At 40.8% G+C, this 18,316-nt stretch overlaps 1 protein-coding gene across 5 annotated transcripts in view; it reads right to left on the reverse strand.

Annotated features, from left to right (window-relative positions):
* Nucleotides 1–18,316, reverse strand: part of L1CAM (L1 cell adhesion molecule) — a 2,005,704-nt gene that overhangs the window by 283,799 nt on the left and 1,703,589 nt on the right. For all 5 annotated transcript variants that reach the window (XM_044080361.1, XM_044080360.1, XM_044080358.1 and 2 more), the window contains one exon: nucleotides 16,368–16,483. In XM_044080361.1, coding sequence (XP_043936296.1) covers nucleotides 16,368–16,483 — 116 coding nt within the window. The remainder of the gene's footprint in view (nucleotides 1–16,367; nucleotides 16,484–18,316) is intronic.

Raw genomic sequence — 18,316 nt, forward strand, 5'->3', positions numbered from 1 at the left:
AAGTTGATCATATGATGTCGACTATATGACAGTCGAACTTTTGAAAGTTAATCATCTAATATAGACTCCTGTGGGAATGGTTTCTTGGTGTAGTTATCTTGTAGAGGAAAAATGAAGTCAGAGTTAGTTCATATAGTTAGGAAAGGTATGGGAGAATTATCTCCCTCACACTGGGATTAAAACATGTTTTTATCAGGTAAAAGTGAATTTTGTAATTCACTGCTCTCCTTGGAATTTATCATTTTATTTTTCATTGTATCAGATCACTGCTTTTGTACTAGTGGTAAGGAACCCTTGTTTTTATGCACTTAATCTGAGTCAGAGAAATAAAGAATATTGAAAGTGATAACAGATAATGATCACTTACCCCATATTGTCTGTTTATAATTCACGAAGAACCTGCAGTTAATCAAAAACTAAATTGCAGCTCAGTTTTCCTCCTCTTCTCCACTAAGGATTTATGCATGTCATATTACTTCAAATTTATTCCTGTCTTGTGGAACCCAATACCCTTTTCAAGAGGCTCTTACATGAATTCATAACCATATTTTAGTGAAAACTCTTTCTGTTCCTCCCATTCAAGTTACCCTTCTTTAAATGTTTCCAGACTGTTCCCAGCTCATCAATGTAGTGATTACTTCAAAAAACACTTTCTTCCTGGACTGCATCCATTAAGATATCTGAACATTTCTGTCATGCCTACTGTCTTCCTCTTTTCCTCAGGTATATACATATTTTGTCCCATTCTGGCACAGGCCTTGTGCTGCTTTGGTGAAACTCTCAGGTTCAAAGGTTCATAACTGGTTACAAAGCTATCGGCCTAAGAACAAAGTTTACCCTAAATTTATCAAAATATTGCTGACATGTCACTGTCCCAAAGAAATAGGTTTGTACACAAGCATTCACAGTCTGCTCTTGACCATTAGGGACATAGGTACCAATACAGGGATAAATTTGTGATTTCCCATCCATTGGTCCAAATTATGTTTGAATATGGTTAGGGATGAGCATTGCTTCACATGGACTGGAAGCCTTTTCTACAGAAGGGTATTCTTACAGATACATACCTACCTATCCCTCCATCATGTCCTATATATGAAGCAGATGAGGTTTAGGTCCTTAGAACACTTTCTACTAATGTTATTTGTTTTGCATATCTGAACAAATTCATCAGTGTGGAATCAGAGTGTGTCTTGTAGGCTAGGCATAGAGTGCCTCACAATAGTCTGTAGGAGACTGAATACAGGGATAGAAGTTTGCGACAGTCCGCATAGGACTTGTTGTTTACTCTCTTTATTCTTTCTAGTCAGGTACATGCTGAAGGGTGTGTTTTAATCAATGATTGCTCTGATGAGAGCCATGTATAGGGGAACAATAACCTCCCTGGATATGGATGCTATGCCCTTACTTATAAGTTGGGCAAATTAGAATGATTTTCTCACCACAGTAGACATGCAGTGGTCAAAGGTCAGGTTACTATCAACATGTATTCCCAGTTTCATGACCAGTGGATTTACTTTTAGGGGTGTATTATCAATGTGGTAATTTCTATGGAAGGCTGCATTTCCAAAGGGTAATATTATGTTTTTTCATACTGAGTTTTAGTCTATGGGTATCTGTCTCTTTAGGGGATTCAGTGACCTTGTGTAGTTTGTAGTCATCTGCAAACTTGGTTAGTCAGAAGCAACTGATGTTTGCCTTGACATCAGAGAAGTAGATGCCAATAAGAAGAGGCCTCAGCATTGACCCCTGTGGGATTCTATTCTGATAGTAACTAACCTCTTTGTGGTGGTGTATTCTCATAGTCTTCTTGTGTTCCATCTTTGAGCCAGCTGCCTATCCATTGGGCGACATATGGGTTTTTGGCTAATTTTGTAAATTTGTCTACAGTGCCCAAGTCAGGTATTGTGGTAAATGCCTTGGCCAGGTAGAGGTAGGCAGTGTTTTGCCTTCACCCATAACTTTAGTGATCTTCTCAAAGAAGTCTAGCAAGTTAAAAAGGCATAGCCTGCTTTTGAAAAAAAATGAACTGAGTCTAGTTTCTGTAGGTTTTCTATGTCATTGTTTGGTTCTATGGTTAAAAAGGATTCAAGCAGGCCTGACAGGTCATGTTTCATGTCATTCAGGAGGAATTCTGGGATATTATCTTGGCCCATCGAAGAAGTTATATTGTCCTTAGATGGCACAGTGAGGACCTGATCCATATTGATAGTTGATGGGGAAATGGTGGTGGTTAACTGGGGCTTATAGAGAGGTAAAATTGGAACTAAATTTATTGGCCAGCAAATTTGCTATATCTATTGGCTCCATATAGGTGGTTCCATTCACCATTAGTTTGGAGCATTGTTGGATGCTATCTTTAAGGTTGCAGAAATAACTGAAGAAAGCCTTATGGTTGTTCTTGGCTTGGGAGACTCTTTTTATCTCAAAGTTGGCATTGGAGGACCTGATTAATTCCTTGAATTACTTGATCAGATTGATCAGGGAGGTTTACCTTGCTGTGCAGCACACTTCCTGTTTTTGGACATGGTTTTCTTTTTTTTGTTACACAACCTATTTCTACTGGGATTGCACCTGGTAGCTTGTTTTTGGAGGTTGTCCTACGCTTATTTTATATGGGTACAGCTATCTTTATGAAGCTATTTATATGATTGTACAGAGTTTCTGTGAACATTTCACCATAGGCAGCTGTGTTCTCAGAGTTTGGGTGGGGCTTGGAAATTTGCTAGACTTTTGCTTAATAGGAGAAAGTTAGCCTTGGAAAAATATTTAAATATTGTACGGTTAGCCGAAGTCCCAGACTTAATATTTATTTCAAAGGAGATAACTTTGTGGTCTGATCTGACCAATGAGGACATTGCATTAGGGGGAATGCATCATTCCACCATATTTGTGAGGACCAGATCAAGGGTATTTGCATCCTGGTGGGCATGTAGATTAGCTGTTCCAGGGTGTTTGTGCTAACAAAGTCCAGACATTTCTAGACTTGCAAGTTTGAGGTCATTTATGATTCGGAGTTAATATTGGGGTAATTAAAGTCATGCACAAAATAGTGTTAGGTTGTGTGACATCCCTACTCTGGGCCAGTAATCAAGCAGCCTGAATCCTCACCACTGACACTGGAGAGGGACGTTCACTTGGAATACAAATGGATACACTCAGTATTTCCAGATACAGATTTCTCTGCATCAAGCATAATTTCCCTTAAGAGCACACAATCAGCCTGGGGTCTGGATTTCTTTGTATCTGTCTCCATCCAGGGTCCCCAGTAAGTCTCCTCACTGGCACAGCTGTAGGGTTAAGTCCTCAGCCATGTGTCCAAGTCAAGTCATCCAGCGCTTTCTCTGTGAAACCAGTGCTTTGTTTCCCTGTTCCAAGTAGCTGACATACACACTCTGAGATTTAATTTTCACACACACACACACACACACACACACACACACACACACACACACACACACACACACACACACACACACACACACACACAGCTGAGAAAGGCTGGCACAGATTACCCGCTCTACCAACTTTGCCCAGACTATATGGTAGATTCACTGCCACCAGTCAGTTACTATAAGGTTCTTAAAAGGGTATCCAATTATACTATGTACAATTAATACTGCTACACATAGTAGTTTAGCCAAACAGCCAGGCTTTCTGGAGTCGCCAGAGTTACCACCAAATGAATATATGCAAATATTCTCAAAACTTAAATATTTTCTAAAAGGACTAGCCACAATAAAAAGTTTAAATATATGTAATAATAAATAAAAAAACCCAGGAAAATACTAAATATCTATTTACAGTAAACACCAGTGTTTCAACCACAAGGAATATTAAAATAACACAGATGAATAGATTCACACAAATACAGGAAAACAGTACTTAACTCATCTCACTATATTTTTTGACTAATCTAAAGTGTTACTATTCCCTGGTTCATTTACTAGAGCAAGGCAAGACAAAGTAGGTAAGGGATCCTTCTATGTCAGGTTCCAAGAAACAGAGTGTTCCTGAGACTTCAGTCTACTCTAATATTAAAGCATTATTTCAGTACATATTAACATCACACACATCTGGATATCTGACTTATGGTTCCCATGCAACTCCCCATTGCAAAAAGTTGTTAGGATTTATCAAAATTCACCTCGAAGTCCCAGACTTAATATTTATTTCAAAGGAGACAGTTTTGTGGTCTGATCTGACCAATGATGACATTGCATTAGGGGGAATGCATCATTCCACCATGTTTGTGAGAATCAGATCAAGGATATTTGCACCTTGGTGGGCATGCAGATTAGCTGTTCCAGGGTGTTTATGTTAACAAAGACCAGGAATCTCTAGACTTGCAAGTTTGAGGTCATGTATGATTCCCAGTTAATACTGGGGTAGTTAAAGTCATGCACAAAATAGAGTTAGGTTGTGTGACATCCCCACTCTGGGCCAGTAATCAAGCAGCCTAAATCCTCACCACTGACACTGGAGTGGGACGTTCACTTGGAATACAAATGGATACACTCAGTATTTCCAGATACAGACTTCTCTGCATCAAGCATAATTTCCCTTAAGAGCACACAATCAGCCTGGGGTCTGGATTTCTTTGTATCTGTCTCCCTCCAGGGTCCTCAGTAAGGCTCCTCACTGCCACAGCTGTAGGGTTAAGTCCTCAGTCGAGTGTCCAAGTCAAGTCATCCAGCACTCCCTCTGTGAAACTAGTGCTTTTTGTCCCTGTTCCAAGTAGCTGACATACACACTCTGAGATTTAATTTTCACACACACACACACACACACACACACACACACACACACACACACACACACACACACACACACAGACACACACACACACACACACACACACACACACACACACACACACACACACACACACACACACACACACACACACACACACACACACAGCTGAGAATTGCTGCAACAGATTACCCACTCTACAAACTTTGCCCAGACTATAAGGTAGATTCGCTGCCACCTGTCAGTTACTATAAGGTTCTTAAAAGGGTATCCAATTATGCTGTGTACAATTAATACTGCTACACATGGTAGTTTAACCAAACAAGCCAGGCTTTCTGGAGTAGCCAGAGTTATCACCAAATGAATATATGCAAATATTCTCAAAACTTAAATATTTTCTAAAAGGACTAGCCACAATGAAAAGTTTAAATATATGTAATGTTTGTTTCTTTCTGCTTTTCCCGGTTAGGGGTCGCCACAGTGGAACTCCGGTCTGTTAATGATTGGTAGCTGATTTTTACATGCCGAGTTACCAGCCCTGATGCACAACCTTCAACGTAGGTACGCCCATTCACGCATGTCTCCACGCAGAAGACGCTCTAGCTGAGAATCGAACCAGACAGCGTCTTACTGTGAGGCGACAACGCTACCGCATATGTAATAATAAATAAAAAAACATGAAAATACTAAATATCTATTTACAGTAAACACCAGTGTTTCACCCACAGGAAATATTAAAATAACCCAGATGAATAGATTCACACAGATACAGGAAAACAGTACTTAACTCATCTCACTATATTTTCTTGACTAATCTAAAGAGTTACTATTCCCTGATTCACTTTCTAGAGCAAGGCAAGATAAAGTATGTAAAGGATCCTTCTATGTCAGGTTCCAAGAAACAGATTGTTCCTGAGACTTCAGTCTATTCTAATATTAAAGCATTATTTCAGTACATATTGACATCACACACATCTGGTCATCTGACTTATGGTTCCCATGCAACCCCCCCATTGCTAGACGTTGTTAGGATTTATCACATAGATGTCAATAATACACATGCACAGATCCTTGCTAAGATCTGCTGCAGCTCCTGGAAGTCATAAAACAATTTCAGATCTCCACCCTTTAAGAGTAGCAAGTAGTTCACCCCAATGACAATGCAGGAAACTTCCTAGTAGTGACTTTTTGTTCCTCTGACTGCATTCAAAACTGTGAGATAACAACTTTATGGCCTAAGCCCAGTAATTTAATTTTCTTACTATTTCTGAAAGTCAGGTGGATTGAGATTAACCTCTTCTCTTCTAGTATCCTCTGTTGCAATATATATACATTTAAACAGTTACAATAATGCATATGCATTTTTTTTCTGCCCAGCAGGTCACACTATTGATACATTTCTAACACAGGTAGCTTTACAAATACATTTTCCAACACAAGCATCTGTACAAATCAGTTTGATATTCAAATCACATATAATACTTTACTAAATTGCAATTAGCGGTGCTGGCATATGTTACAAATCCACTGCCCTACTTCTCTTGCCATAGCTGGCAGTACCATCTGCAATTACAGGTTGAATAGAGAGTATATCCGGTTCATTTAAATACATGGTATGGAATTCTTGGGACATGGAGAGGGACCTAGAGTTTACAATGATATGGTATGGAACTTTACTTATGTTAAGTTGGACGTGGGTAAGTTCAAGTATATCATACTGTTTGATGAGCTTTGAGGTAGTTCATGTTTGATGTAAATTAAGACTCCTCCATCTCTACACCCTGCCTGTGAAGCAGTTGGTCTAAGTGAGTGGAAGGCATCATAGCCTTGCCCTACAGGGGTGTTCTTTGCAGCTGTAAACCAAGTCTTCATAACTGCACAGATGTCTATATTCTCCAGGATAAGGAGTGTTTGCAGCGGAGTGGAGTTTCCTGTTTAGACTCCAGCCATAACACTTTTAGATTACTGAGAGACAGTTTAGTTATGTCTGTAGGTTTATCAGGTTGGCACTGCATAAAAAAGACACTATTGGGATGGACAAAGTTTTAGCCAATATTGGAAAACCTAGATGAGAGACATGTAGACCATCCATAGCAAAGCAGTGTGGTCTCTCTACCATATCCTCTCTTTGAGAGGCACCAAAAACTAAGCCAGTTTGTTAAAGTCTACTATGGCATCATCCTAGGAGAAGGCAAAATGCTGCTCAGTGCTAGGCTCATACCAGTCTGGGATGCATAGTCTGTGAGCTCTTTCATGTCTCTTTTCATATAGTCTAGTGATGTGTGTCTCAGGTAATTTAAACCCATATGGACTATGACAGAGTCATGTTGGTACTTCTGGTACAATGACTTGAGTGCGTGGCTGATTTGGCTGATCCTGTCCCCAAAAGGCAGCTGATCATGACTTTCTCCTTGCTCAGCCCAGTGAGTGTGACATCTGTGTGTCTCACAATATGATCTCCTATGACTAAAATATTGTGCTGTGTAATGGTTTGCCTTATGGGATTAGAGATTAAGACACCCTGTAATGATGCTGTATATGTTTTGGTGAGTGCTGTCTTAGCAAAGTCCTCTCAGGAATGCTCAAGATACTTTGTTTTGTTTGATACATCTGGGAGGCCTTTGAGGTTTGAAAGATGACATTTATGATCAATTTCAACAATTGGCTAAAGTATTGGTGTCACTCAAAGGGGATCCAGTGTCTGTCAGCCTGGGATGACATGCTTGACAAGCCACGTTGCTTCGCTAGGAACGGCTTGCACCTGTCACCCCTGGGTTTTTGAATACTGGCCAAGGCTCTTGCCACCCCCATAGTGCCTTTTTTAGGCAAGGCTCAAAAGACAATCCCACCTCCTTAGACAACACAAGGAAAAAGAAACTAATGGTAATGCTGCTCAACGCCAGATGTCTAAACCTCAAAATGCATGCACTCGAGGCTCTCCTCAGTATGGAGAATATCGATATCTGTGCAGTAACAGAAACCTGGTTCCAGGTTCCCGAGAGCACCCCAGCACTACCAGGCTATACCTCATACCATGCTTGTCGGCCCCAAAACTCGGACCGAACCACAAGAGGAGGGGGAGTATCCATATTTATCAAAGATACCCATACCTCCAGGCTAGTGGCACTGCATGAAGCATCTGAGACCATCCATGTGCAACTAACAGTGGGCAAAACTGCCTTCCAGTTTGTAGCCTGCTACAGACCACCCTCCCAAACTCAGGAACCCCACTCGGCTTTCCTGAAGACACTGGAGAATATGAAGGTCTCTCCAAACACCATTATAGTGGGTGACTTTAACTACTCAAACATAGACTGGGAGCACTACTCAAGCCCCAACACCCTAGCCCTAGTTCCTAGAATTTATAAACTCAAATGCTATGGAACAACTGGTCACCACTCCCACAAGAGGGGAAAACATATTGGACCTGATCATCACCAACATGGGGACTCTATGTTCCATACCAGAGGTATACCCCTCATTGGTAAGATCTGACCATAAATTAATCACTATGGACATCCATATCCTGTCCCCACCCCCAGCAAAGGAAACCACGGTCAAAAACTTCTCAAAAGCAAACTTCCCACTTCTCAAAACCGAGGTGGAATCCTTCAAAGCCCCAGGGCCAGTGGAAAATACGGCCCAAACTGCAGAATCCTTTACAAACGCATTCTATGGATACCTACAGGAATGCATGGATCGTGCTATCTCAAATAAAACCAAGACACACTCCTCCAAAGGCAGGAGACCTGTCTGGTGGACCCCAGCCATAAATAAGCTGTACAACAGAAGGAGGAAGCTACTACATGATAGAGCAAAATCCCTGAAAGGGAAGGCAACTCTGATCAGTACTAGCAAGAAACTACGATCCTTCATAAAATCATCTAAGGATAGCTTCGGAAGAAAAATTGCACAAGACGCTAAAGATAATCACAAGGCTTTCTTTAGTTATGTCAGAAACCTGGGTGGAAACTCCCAGATATAGTCTGAGTTAGTGCAAAATGACAAAAAATACACTGAACCCACAGACATTGCCAGCATCCTGGCAGACAGGTTCAGTGCAAACCCCCCCCCCCGCCACAAATTTGCAAATGACTATCCCAACAGAATGTAGCCTCCCTGACATCACAGATGCACAGGTGAGAGCTGCCCTCTCCAAAGCAAAAAACACAGCATCAATGGGACTGGACGGTGTCCCAGGCTGCGTTTTACATGAGCTCCAAGAAGAACTGAACGCTCACTTAAAATCACTGTTCAGTCTCAGCCTTACAACAGGATATGTACCCAAAGAATGGCGTACAGTAACAGTGGTCCCACTCCATAAAGGTGGTGCCACAACAGACCCCAGAAACTATCGCCCTATAAGCCTAACTAGCCTGGCCTGCAAAGCTATGGAGCGTATCATCATGGAACTCATAAACAAAGACATTGGGAACCTCCAAACACTGGATCCTACCCAATTCAGCTTTGTTAAGGGCAGATCTTGCCTCTTGAACCTGGTCAATTTCTTTGAAACAGTCACCAAGGCCATAGACGAAGGGAAGGTAGTCCACACAGCCTACCTTGACCTTGCAAAAGCCTTCGACATAATACCCCACTCAGGCATCATAGATAAGCTCACCAGCTTAAATATCAACCCCTATGTCACAAGATGGGTTGCAAACTGGCTTAGGGATAGAACCCACATGGTCAGAATTGCAGGTGCCATGTCAGACTCTAAACCAGTTACAAGTGGCGTCCCACAAGGCTCAGTCCTGGGACCTCTCTTGTTCGGCATATATTTCTCTGAGGTACAGGCTAACACAGGAGGACTATGGCTGACAAAGTTTGCAGATGACTACTGGGGGCCATAATCGACTCGCCGGCTGACACAAGCATCCTCCAAAAAGGTCTCACAGAGATGGATAACTGGTGCCAGAGCCATGGCCTAAAGCTAAATGCCAAAATGTGCATAGTCATCCCCTTTGGGAAAAACAAAGTGCCCACAAATTACCACATAGGTGGTAATCCATTAAGTACGGAAGAAGTAATTAGGGATTTGGGGACCCAAGTAGACTGCAATCTCTCCTTTGACAATCACATTGCCAAAGTGGTTAGAAAGACATTCCATATAGCCCACCTTATCACGAAGGGGTTCACATCTAGATCAAGAGAGGTCATTGTGCCCCTCTACTCATCACTCTTCAGGCCCATAATTTAATACAATGCCCCATTTGGGATGTACCTTACCCGACACCTGCTACAACTAGAAAGACCCCAAAAGTACCTCAACAAGAGGATCAAGGGACTCAAACAGATGCCCTACGCAGTTAGGCTAAAGAAACTCCAGCTCTACTCAGTTGCTTACCGCCTACTCAGAGGCGATCTGTGCCTGACGTATAAAGCCATGTCCAACCCAGAATTAATGGACATGCTCCACCTCAAGAAATCCAAATCCATCAGAACTACATGCTCCAGTGACTTAAACCTTAGCACCGAAATAAATAGAACATGCTGGAGGGACAGATTCATATCCCAGAGGCACCCCTCACTCTGGAACAAAATCCCAATCCATGTCAGACAGAGCCCCTCAATGGCCATCTTCAAGAAGAATCTTGACGTTTGGTGGGAGATCGTAAATTTACCACTGGGATCTCTTCTGTGTCACTGCTAGACAGAGGCACGGTAAACTAACCTTAAATGGGCTATCTTCTGTGACCTACTATACAGAGACACAGTCAACTAATCTAAGAAGGGTGGCAAAAGCCAAACACACTCTAGCTAGGCTTGTAAATGCCCTAGGGCAGGTAGCCTAGTATCAACCTATGAACCTAAGAGCCTCAGCATATGTGGGTCTATGTAGTTGGTCCATACTATGTGTGGTGGATGTAGTGTGTGTTACTGACATCATGTTTTGGTTTGTGATGGTAGGTCAGAGCCTTGCCTCCAGTGCCATTGTGTAACAACATCTCTCACATATCATATCAGTTTGCTTTAGAATTAGTTGGTTATTAGTAAGACTGAGATAATTGCTGTGGCTTGGTTTGAGGAGTGTTGGGGTCCAACCTGGGTACATTTGATATACTGTTGTGTGTGTTTTGTTATGCATGTTGGTCCACTGTCTCTTTTTCCTGGGTAAAATATTCAATGATTGAACGTTCACTGAAGTGAATGTTCAATGTTTTAAGTTCGATGAACAGGGGTTAGATGAATTTCTCATTCGATGACTGAACATAGACCCGGATGTAACTGCAGAAACACTTACAGGTGTCATCCGGCTGCGATGAGTTAATACAAAGATAAATCCTAAACTAGCCTGACAGACACTCTGCATCTGAAAGAATCCAGGCTTTAATACCAACAGACCACTTATATGGCAAAATGTAGTGCAACTATGTATTGGAATCATTAATGTCGACTTAAAGACCTTAGCTGAAGCAGACAATGACTGTTAAAATGAACTTAAAAACAGATCAAAAATGGAAAACTCATCACTTATCTTTGTTGCTGTATATAATGGAACTAATACAAACCAACAGGAGTTTAAAATAACACAGCATTAACTGCCTGGGAATTCCTTGATCCTTAGCTCTGAGCTGATGAGCCTGGGACTACCTTAATGCAAACAAGTCCTGAACTAGCCTGACACCCGTTCACTAAATCCTTTCAACAGCCTCTATCCTATTTATATGTTTGCAAGGAGGGGGATCCAGAACTGCATACAACACTCCAGAGTTTCATCAACTGTATGTACAGATGGAATAAAAAGTTCCTTTCATCTGCTGATGATGCCTCTCTTTATGATCTCAGGATTCCCCCTAGCATTTCATATAGCCTTCTGACAATGAGTTATTCTACAGAAGTTGTCCAAAACAAGTACAACAAGGTTTGTTTCTAGATGTGATATTTCAGCCCAATATATATTTTGTATTCCTTCCTGATGGAAGATTGGCATTCAGTGAGTGTGGGAGTGTTTGTGGACAGTAAAGTTTTTGTTCTCCATCCCTTCATTTAATAAGCTGTGTATGCTGGCTGCTGCTGTAGGTGCTTTAGGATATGGTTGCAGACAGTGCTCAGTGATGCTGGCTGCTGCTGCAGGTGCTTTAGGATAGCAGGTGCTTTAGGACATGGCTGCAGACGGTGCTTAGTGGTGCTGCCTGATGCTGCAGGTGCTTTAGGACATGGCGGCCGACACTCCTCAGTGGTGCTTCCTGCTGCTGCAGGTGCTTTAGGACATGGTGGCCGACACTGCTCAGTGGTGCTGCCTGCTGATGCAGGTGCTTTAGGACATGGCGGCTGACACTGTTCAGCAGTGCTGCTGCAGGTGCTTTAGGACACAGCTGCCGATACAGCTCAGTGGTGCTGCCTGCTGCTGCAGGTGCTTTAGGACACGGCTGCTGACACTGCTCAGTGGTGCTGCCTGCTGCTGCAGGCACTTTAGGACATGGCTGCTGACAGTGATCAGTGGTGCTGCCTGCTGCTGCAGGTGCTTTAGGACATGGCTGCCGACACTGATAGTGGTGCTGCCTGCTGCTGCTGGTGCTTTAGGACATGGCTGCAGATAGTGCTCAGCAGTGCTGCCTGCTGCTGCAGGTGCTTTAGGACATGGCTGCAGACAGTGCTTAGTGGTGCTGCCTGCTGCTGCAGGTGCTTTAGGACACAGCTGCAGACAGTGCTCAGTTGTGCTGCCTGCTGCCGCAGGTGCTTTAGGACATGGCTGCAGACAGTGCTCAGTGGTGCTGCCTGCTGCTGCAGGTGCTTTAGGACATGGCTGCAGACAGTGCTTAGTGGTGCTGCCTGCTGCTGCAGGTGCTTTAGGACACAGCTGCAGACAGTGCTCAGTTGTGCTGCCTGCTGCCGCAGGTGCTTTAGGACATGGCTGCAGACAGTGCTCAGTGGTGCTGGCCGCTGCTGCAGGTGCTTTAGGATATGGCTGCAGATAGTGCTCAGTGTGGCACAGTACTCAGCCTCTGTTTTCTATGGGGTACATCCCACAAGCTGGCATTTTCTCAGGTATGTTTACAGACAGCAGTCATAAATCCTTTCATTAACTCCTGCTGTGTTTGATGTTTTCTTTCTGACAGAATTGTTGTTGTGCTTTCAATAGGATATGAATATGATGTACTGCTCATTAATGTGTTCACAGTTGCTGTGTTCCCTCTCAACTGACTTTACAATGATTTTCATCCACAAATCCATTTTTCTATTCAGGTTGCATTACACTCCATTTCTTTGCAACAAATCTTCACTTATGTGAATGAGATTATTTCAGCAGGTTTGGTAAGTCCTGTTCATACCCACCTCACCTCCTTGTGTATTTGTAGTTTTGTGGCCCAGGTATCATATCTGGTCACCACAGTGCTGCAACAGTTAGCATTAGTGCCTCAGAACACTTGGTTCTACATATTGGTTTCTTTCTGTGTGGAGTATGCAGGGATTCCATACGAGGATTCACCAGGTGCGCCAGTTTCCTACCATATCCCAAAGAAATGGTATAAGTGAACAGGCTTTCCTTCAAATTCCCTGTGTGTGTGTGTGTGTGTGTGTGTGTGTGTGTGTGTGTGTGTGTGCGCACGCGCATGTGTTGTTTGATAGTGAGTTATTCAGTGTATGCATTCTGTGTGAGTTGACAGTCTGTTATGGATTAGTTCTTTTGCCTTGTGACCAGAGACTTCCAGTACAGGCTCCAGCTCCCTCAGCATTTAAGTGGATTAAGCAGGTAATCAGAAAAACAATGTTTGGAGAAACACACACTGACTTAAGGTTAACTGCAGCACTGTGACAGTGTTACAGACGTAGATATTAAAGATATCCGGCCTCATAAATGACCCGTGTAGGATTGCGCTAACAGCTCCCTTTAACTGTGCTGAAGACTTCACTTAATATTACGCTAATAGAGTGCTGTTAGCTGCTGTTTGGTTATTATTATTATTATTATTATTATTATTATTATTACTATCATTATTTAAATAACCTTGGCTATTATGTTGCTGTACTTCTATTATTTATTTATTTATCTATCTAGCTATCTGACTGGGGAAGTTGGAATGGGATTGATCCCCTTTTTCAGCGGAGGCCCGGGGAGAAAAGTTCCAATATTCACATACATAGACAATATACAGTATATTTTCATTTTCTACATTGCATATAATATTTTTATCTTGGTTACAATATACATTTGTGCATACCTAATTAGGTATAACAGATGATTAATGCTAACCTTGTGTCATACAATTTGTGACTATAGGAACAATAGAAAATAAGAGAGAGCGTGTGCATTTGTATAAGGTTGTAGCACCCAGAAATACAAAGAAAAACAAGGGAAGACAAAGTGACATTTGAGTTGAAATTAATAAGTAGTTGTATGATGAGGGAGAACGAGGTGTAGGTAGTTAAGAGATATAATCAGTTAAATGTTTACATTAGTAGATAGAAGGCAATGTATAATAATCATCATATGGGAATTTAGTACAAAGCAACTATTGTTTTGTTGGAGGTTTTGCAGCTTGTATTTTCTTCAGGCTTGGACATTATCTGGGTGTAGAGCAATAGCAGAGCCAAGTGCCTTTCAGATGCTGTTTTGGTAGACTTTTAAAGCATCTGTTGTTTGCTGTAAGCTTTAACTCTAATAGAATGGAATTTCACAGTTTGGAGACAAGTTGAGGATACAGTGAGTTTCTAGCAGAGTGTTTTTGAGTTAGTTACAGCTAGGAAAGATTTGTTATCAGAGTGTAGTGCTCTCTTGTTGCTGTATGGCATTGGTAGTAATATTTTTTTTAGAGAGGGGTAAATTTCTGGCTTGTAGATACGTTTGTGGACAGTAGTGAGTTGGGAGTAGGATAATGAATTTGGGAGCTCTAGCCAGTTCAGGTCCTTTAGGGCTGTGTGCTGGTGGGTTTTATGAGGTGAATAAGTGGTGAATCTTGTTATTTCACTATAGCACGCATCGAGTTTGGACTTGAGGGCACTGTTGAGATTAGTTGAGAATAGTTGACGCATACATTAGAGATGGGAATAGGTACATTGCTACTAAGCATTTTCTTGTGCAAACTTTTAAGATATTGATTTGCTCTACATAGGGAGCCAAGGTTTTGTGTGTATTTTTGGTAGTTTTGAGAGTATGTTCCTTATTATTTGAGTTTGCCGTCTAAGAGTACTCCATGTAATTTGGCTTCTGTCATGGTTTCAGTTTTCATGTTGTTAGATGAGACAATATGGAAATTGTGTTTTTGAGTATTAAACTGTTAAAGAAGATTAGCTTAGTCTTTTTTTTTTTTGCACTTAGGAGTAAGTCTGCAGTGCCTAGCCAGGACTCAATGGATAAAAATGACTCTTGTGGATTGGATATGTAATGTTGTGGCAGAGCAGATGAGGTTTGCATCATCTGCATACTGAACTATATTTGATTTTTTGTGTTGCAACGTGAGACAGTATGGCAAATCAGACTGCGATCTGATTGCCATCCAGGACTCAATGAGTCCGTTAACATAAAGTGTTTTTTAAAGCATCGTACATTACAGGTTAAAAAAGATGAGGACATGGTTTTACTTTATTTTTCTAATAGTTTAATTAGTTGATCAGTGCAAGAGGGCGTTTTTTAATGTTAATTGTTTAATTGATTTTACTTGTGCTTGTAAGTATTTAATGAGTTTGAACATGTTGGATTTTATTCTGATGAAGTCTACGGACGAAAGCGGATAAATAAATTTCTAATACGCTATTTTTGCTTGGATTATTCCACTGTTTTGTCTCTCAGCCTTGGTTTTCAGTTATTTGTTTGTCTATCAGCACCTTTTGTTCTCTGTGCTAGCACACTTGACTCATCTCCATTATTCTGAGGAGAAGTACAATAGACATGACTTTGACTAATGCAATGGTACTTCTCTGTTTTTTTTTGTGTATATTATATACTTTGGTGTTCTGTCACTCTATGGGTACAATATCTTAATGGCTGCAACAACATTCATATCTTCTATTTGAATCTGAGGTAGCATACACTTCATGCAGCTTTTTACTTAAAGACTTTGGACATTCATTACCATTACTTTAGATTTATGACACCTTTATACATTTTAGGCCTACTTGTTTTTTTATGCCCAGTTTTGTGAATATTTCTTTCCTAGGGTGATGGATCTTAAAAGACTGACTTCAAACAAATTTAGTTTGGTACTGTCTATGTGACTGATTTTGACTATGTTGTCTCAACTAATTTAAATTCTTTCAATAATGCAACTAAACTTGTCATTTTAATATCATGATTCCTGACCCTATGAGAGAGTCAGACTGTGTTGACACTGCATGCCTATAATTCTACACATACTCCCATTTTCCAGTGATGAGAGTTCCTGCTCTATGCACCATTTCTTCAACTAAATACAATTCCTCTCTGCCTAATGTATCCCAGGCTTAGTTTTACCATAGACTGGTAGCACTTCTGATAGGGTTATTTTTGCAAGAGCAGTACTTGTTAATGATTCCTGCCTTTAGCAACAAAGCCACCTTCTACCACTTTTGCATTGTTTCCACCCCAGACATTTGTACCTATGTGGAGCGTGAAAAACGTGTGCTCTACCAACACAAGTTATTTACTGTTGCTATTCTAGTCATTCATCAGTGTCCTTTTTATTGCCAACCTTGTATCCTAAGAGGTGGCCACGAATTTTGTCCTTTGGAACACGTTGCCAGGTCACACTGACGACAGTACTGTTAATGGTCTTCACTGTGACATTGTCAGGGTGTGCAGTTGGAACTGAAATACAAGAGAGACAGAGAGAGAAACAGATAAAATAAGGAGATATGTCATCTTAGGTAACTACACAATTTTATTTCACAAGTTGCTGACTCAATAATGCCTATAGAGATGCACAGAGGTCTAGTAACAGTGTTGTTGTACTGTATCCAATTTTCATCATTGAGGTTTGGAATTACTATGTAGACTTGTTTATAGTTACATTACATTCATATAGTGAGACATCAGATTGTCAAATCTCCCATTACCTATACTGAGGCTGTAGTTACGGAATCGCTATCACCAGGCACCAACAGTCTGTTTAAACAAATCCCCCAGAAAAAAGATTTAAAGGAAATTTAAACCTGTTTGTTTTCAATACGTATAGGCTGAGTAGCAGCATTTTAGCAAGGGATTACTATATTAATGTTTGCCTATATGACAATAACCAGTTTCATAGTCTTGTATATTTAGTCAGCCCAAGAGTTTGAAGATAGCAGATTTTATCAAAATTATAGGTTCATATGTAATTGCTAGGCATGTAATCATGGACACCATTGAGGAGCTTTGCCCATTTTCCAAATTGTCCCACTGTACTGACCAGATTACAGGAAGCAGATCATTAACAATCTTAATCCTCTGCATTTACTGCAGACAATAAATACTTACTGAATAAATAAGTCATTCTAACAAGTATAATCTTATGTAATTAATCAGATGGTAATCCTCTGACTGGGCATAATACAAGGAAAAAGGTGGTCTGCATGTTGGTAATGTTCACACATAGGAAAGCCAACAATTAGCACTTTTTTATTTTTTTACAGCCCAGAAAATACTATGCTGATATAAATGAAAAATGTCAGATATAGTATGTCCTGATTTCAGGAGTAATTTTTGTACTTTTCTGAACTTATCATACATTGTGGTATAGAAGTTGTAAGAGTCAACCATTGTCTACAAGAAAGATCATTGTCTAACTGATATATTCAAAATTACCCTTTTCAGCTTTGTAAAACAGTTAAGATAAACATTATTACCTAATCAGAGATTCCAGTAATATACATACAGGCATAAATAAAGAAGTCCACTACTTAGGCCTAAAATCTTATCAAGGGAATGGAGTGGAATGACAACTACTTGGGCTATTGTACTTGATAGAAATTCACCCACTTGATCAAGAGAATGGAGTGGAATGACCACTACTTGGGCTATTGTACTAGACAGAATATCACCTGCTTGATCAAGACAATGGAGTGGAATGACCACTACTTGAGCTATTGTACTTGATAGAATATCACCCGCTTGATCAAGGGAATGGAGTGGAATGACCACTACTTGAGCTATTGTACTTGATAGAATATCACCCGCTTGATCAAGAGAATGGAGTGGAATGACAGCTACTTGAGTTATTGTACTTAACAGAATATCACCTGCTTGATTTATCTCTTTGTTGCTGACAAGTAGCATAATCTCTAGGCATATTGTTTTGGATTTGAAAATGCTACACAAAACATATGAAGACTTTTGGCCACTAATGGTCTGTGTCCCTTTTGTACTTAGACAAGAAGCATATCTGAAAGACCATTTGTCAGCCCAGGAGACTAGATGCTTTTTTGCTGTAGCAGGTCAATAATCTACATGAAAGGGATCAAATTGTGGCATTTAAGCATTGTTGTGGTACTAAATTAACATGTAATGAAGTAGTGATATTGTCTAACCTCAGCTACTGAAGTGAGTGAGTCAGTTTAATGGCCACATAGAAACACTAAGCTGTACCACTGGCATAACCAAAGCCACCAAAACTGCAAAGGCTAAGCAGTCCTTTGCATTTCTGTTCAAACCACTTATTTCTGT

Source organism: Protopterus annectens, chromosome 8.part0 (genome assembly GCF_019279795.1).
Source record: "Protopterus annectens isolate FY-2018-M chromosome 8.part0, PAN1.0, whole genome shotgun sequence".
Lineage (NCBI taxonomy): Eukaryota > Metazoa > Chordata > Ceratodontiformes > Protopteridae > Protopterus > Protopterus annectens.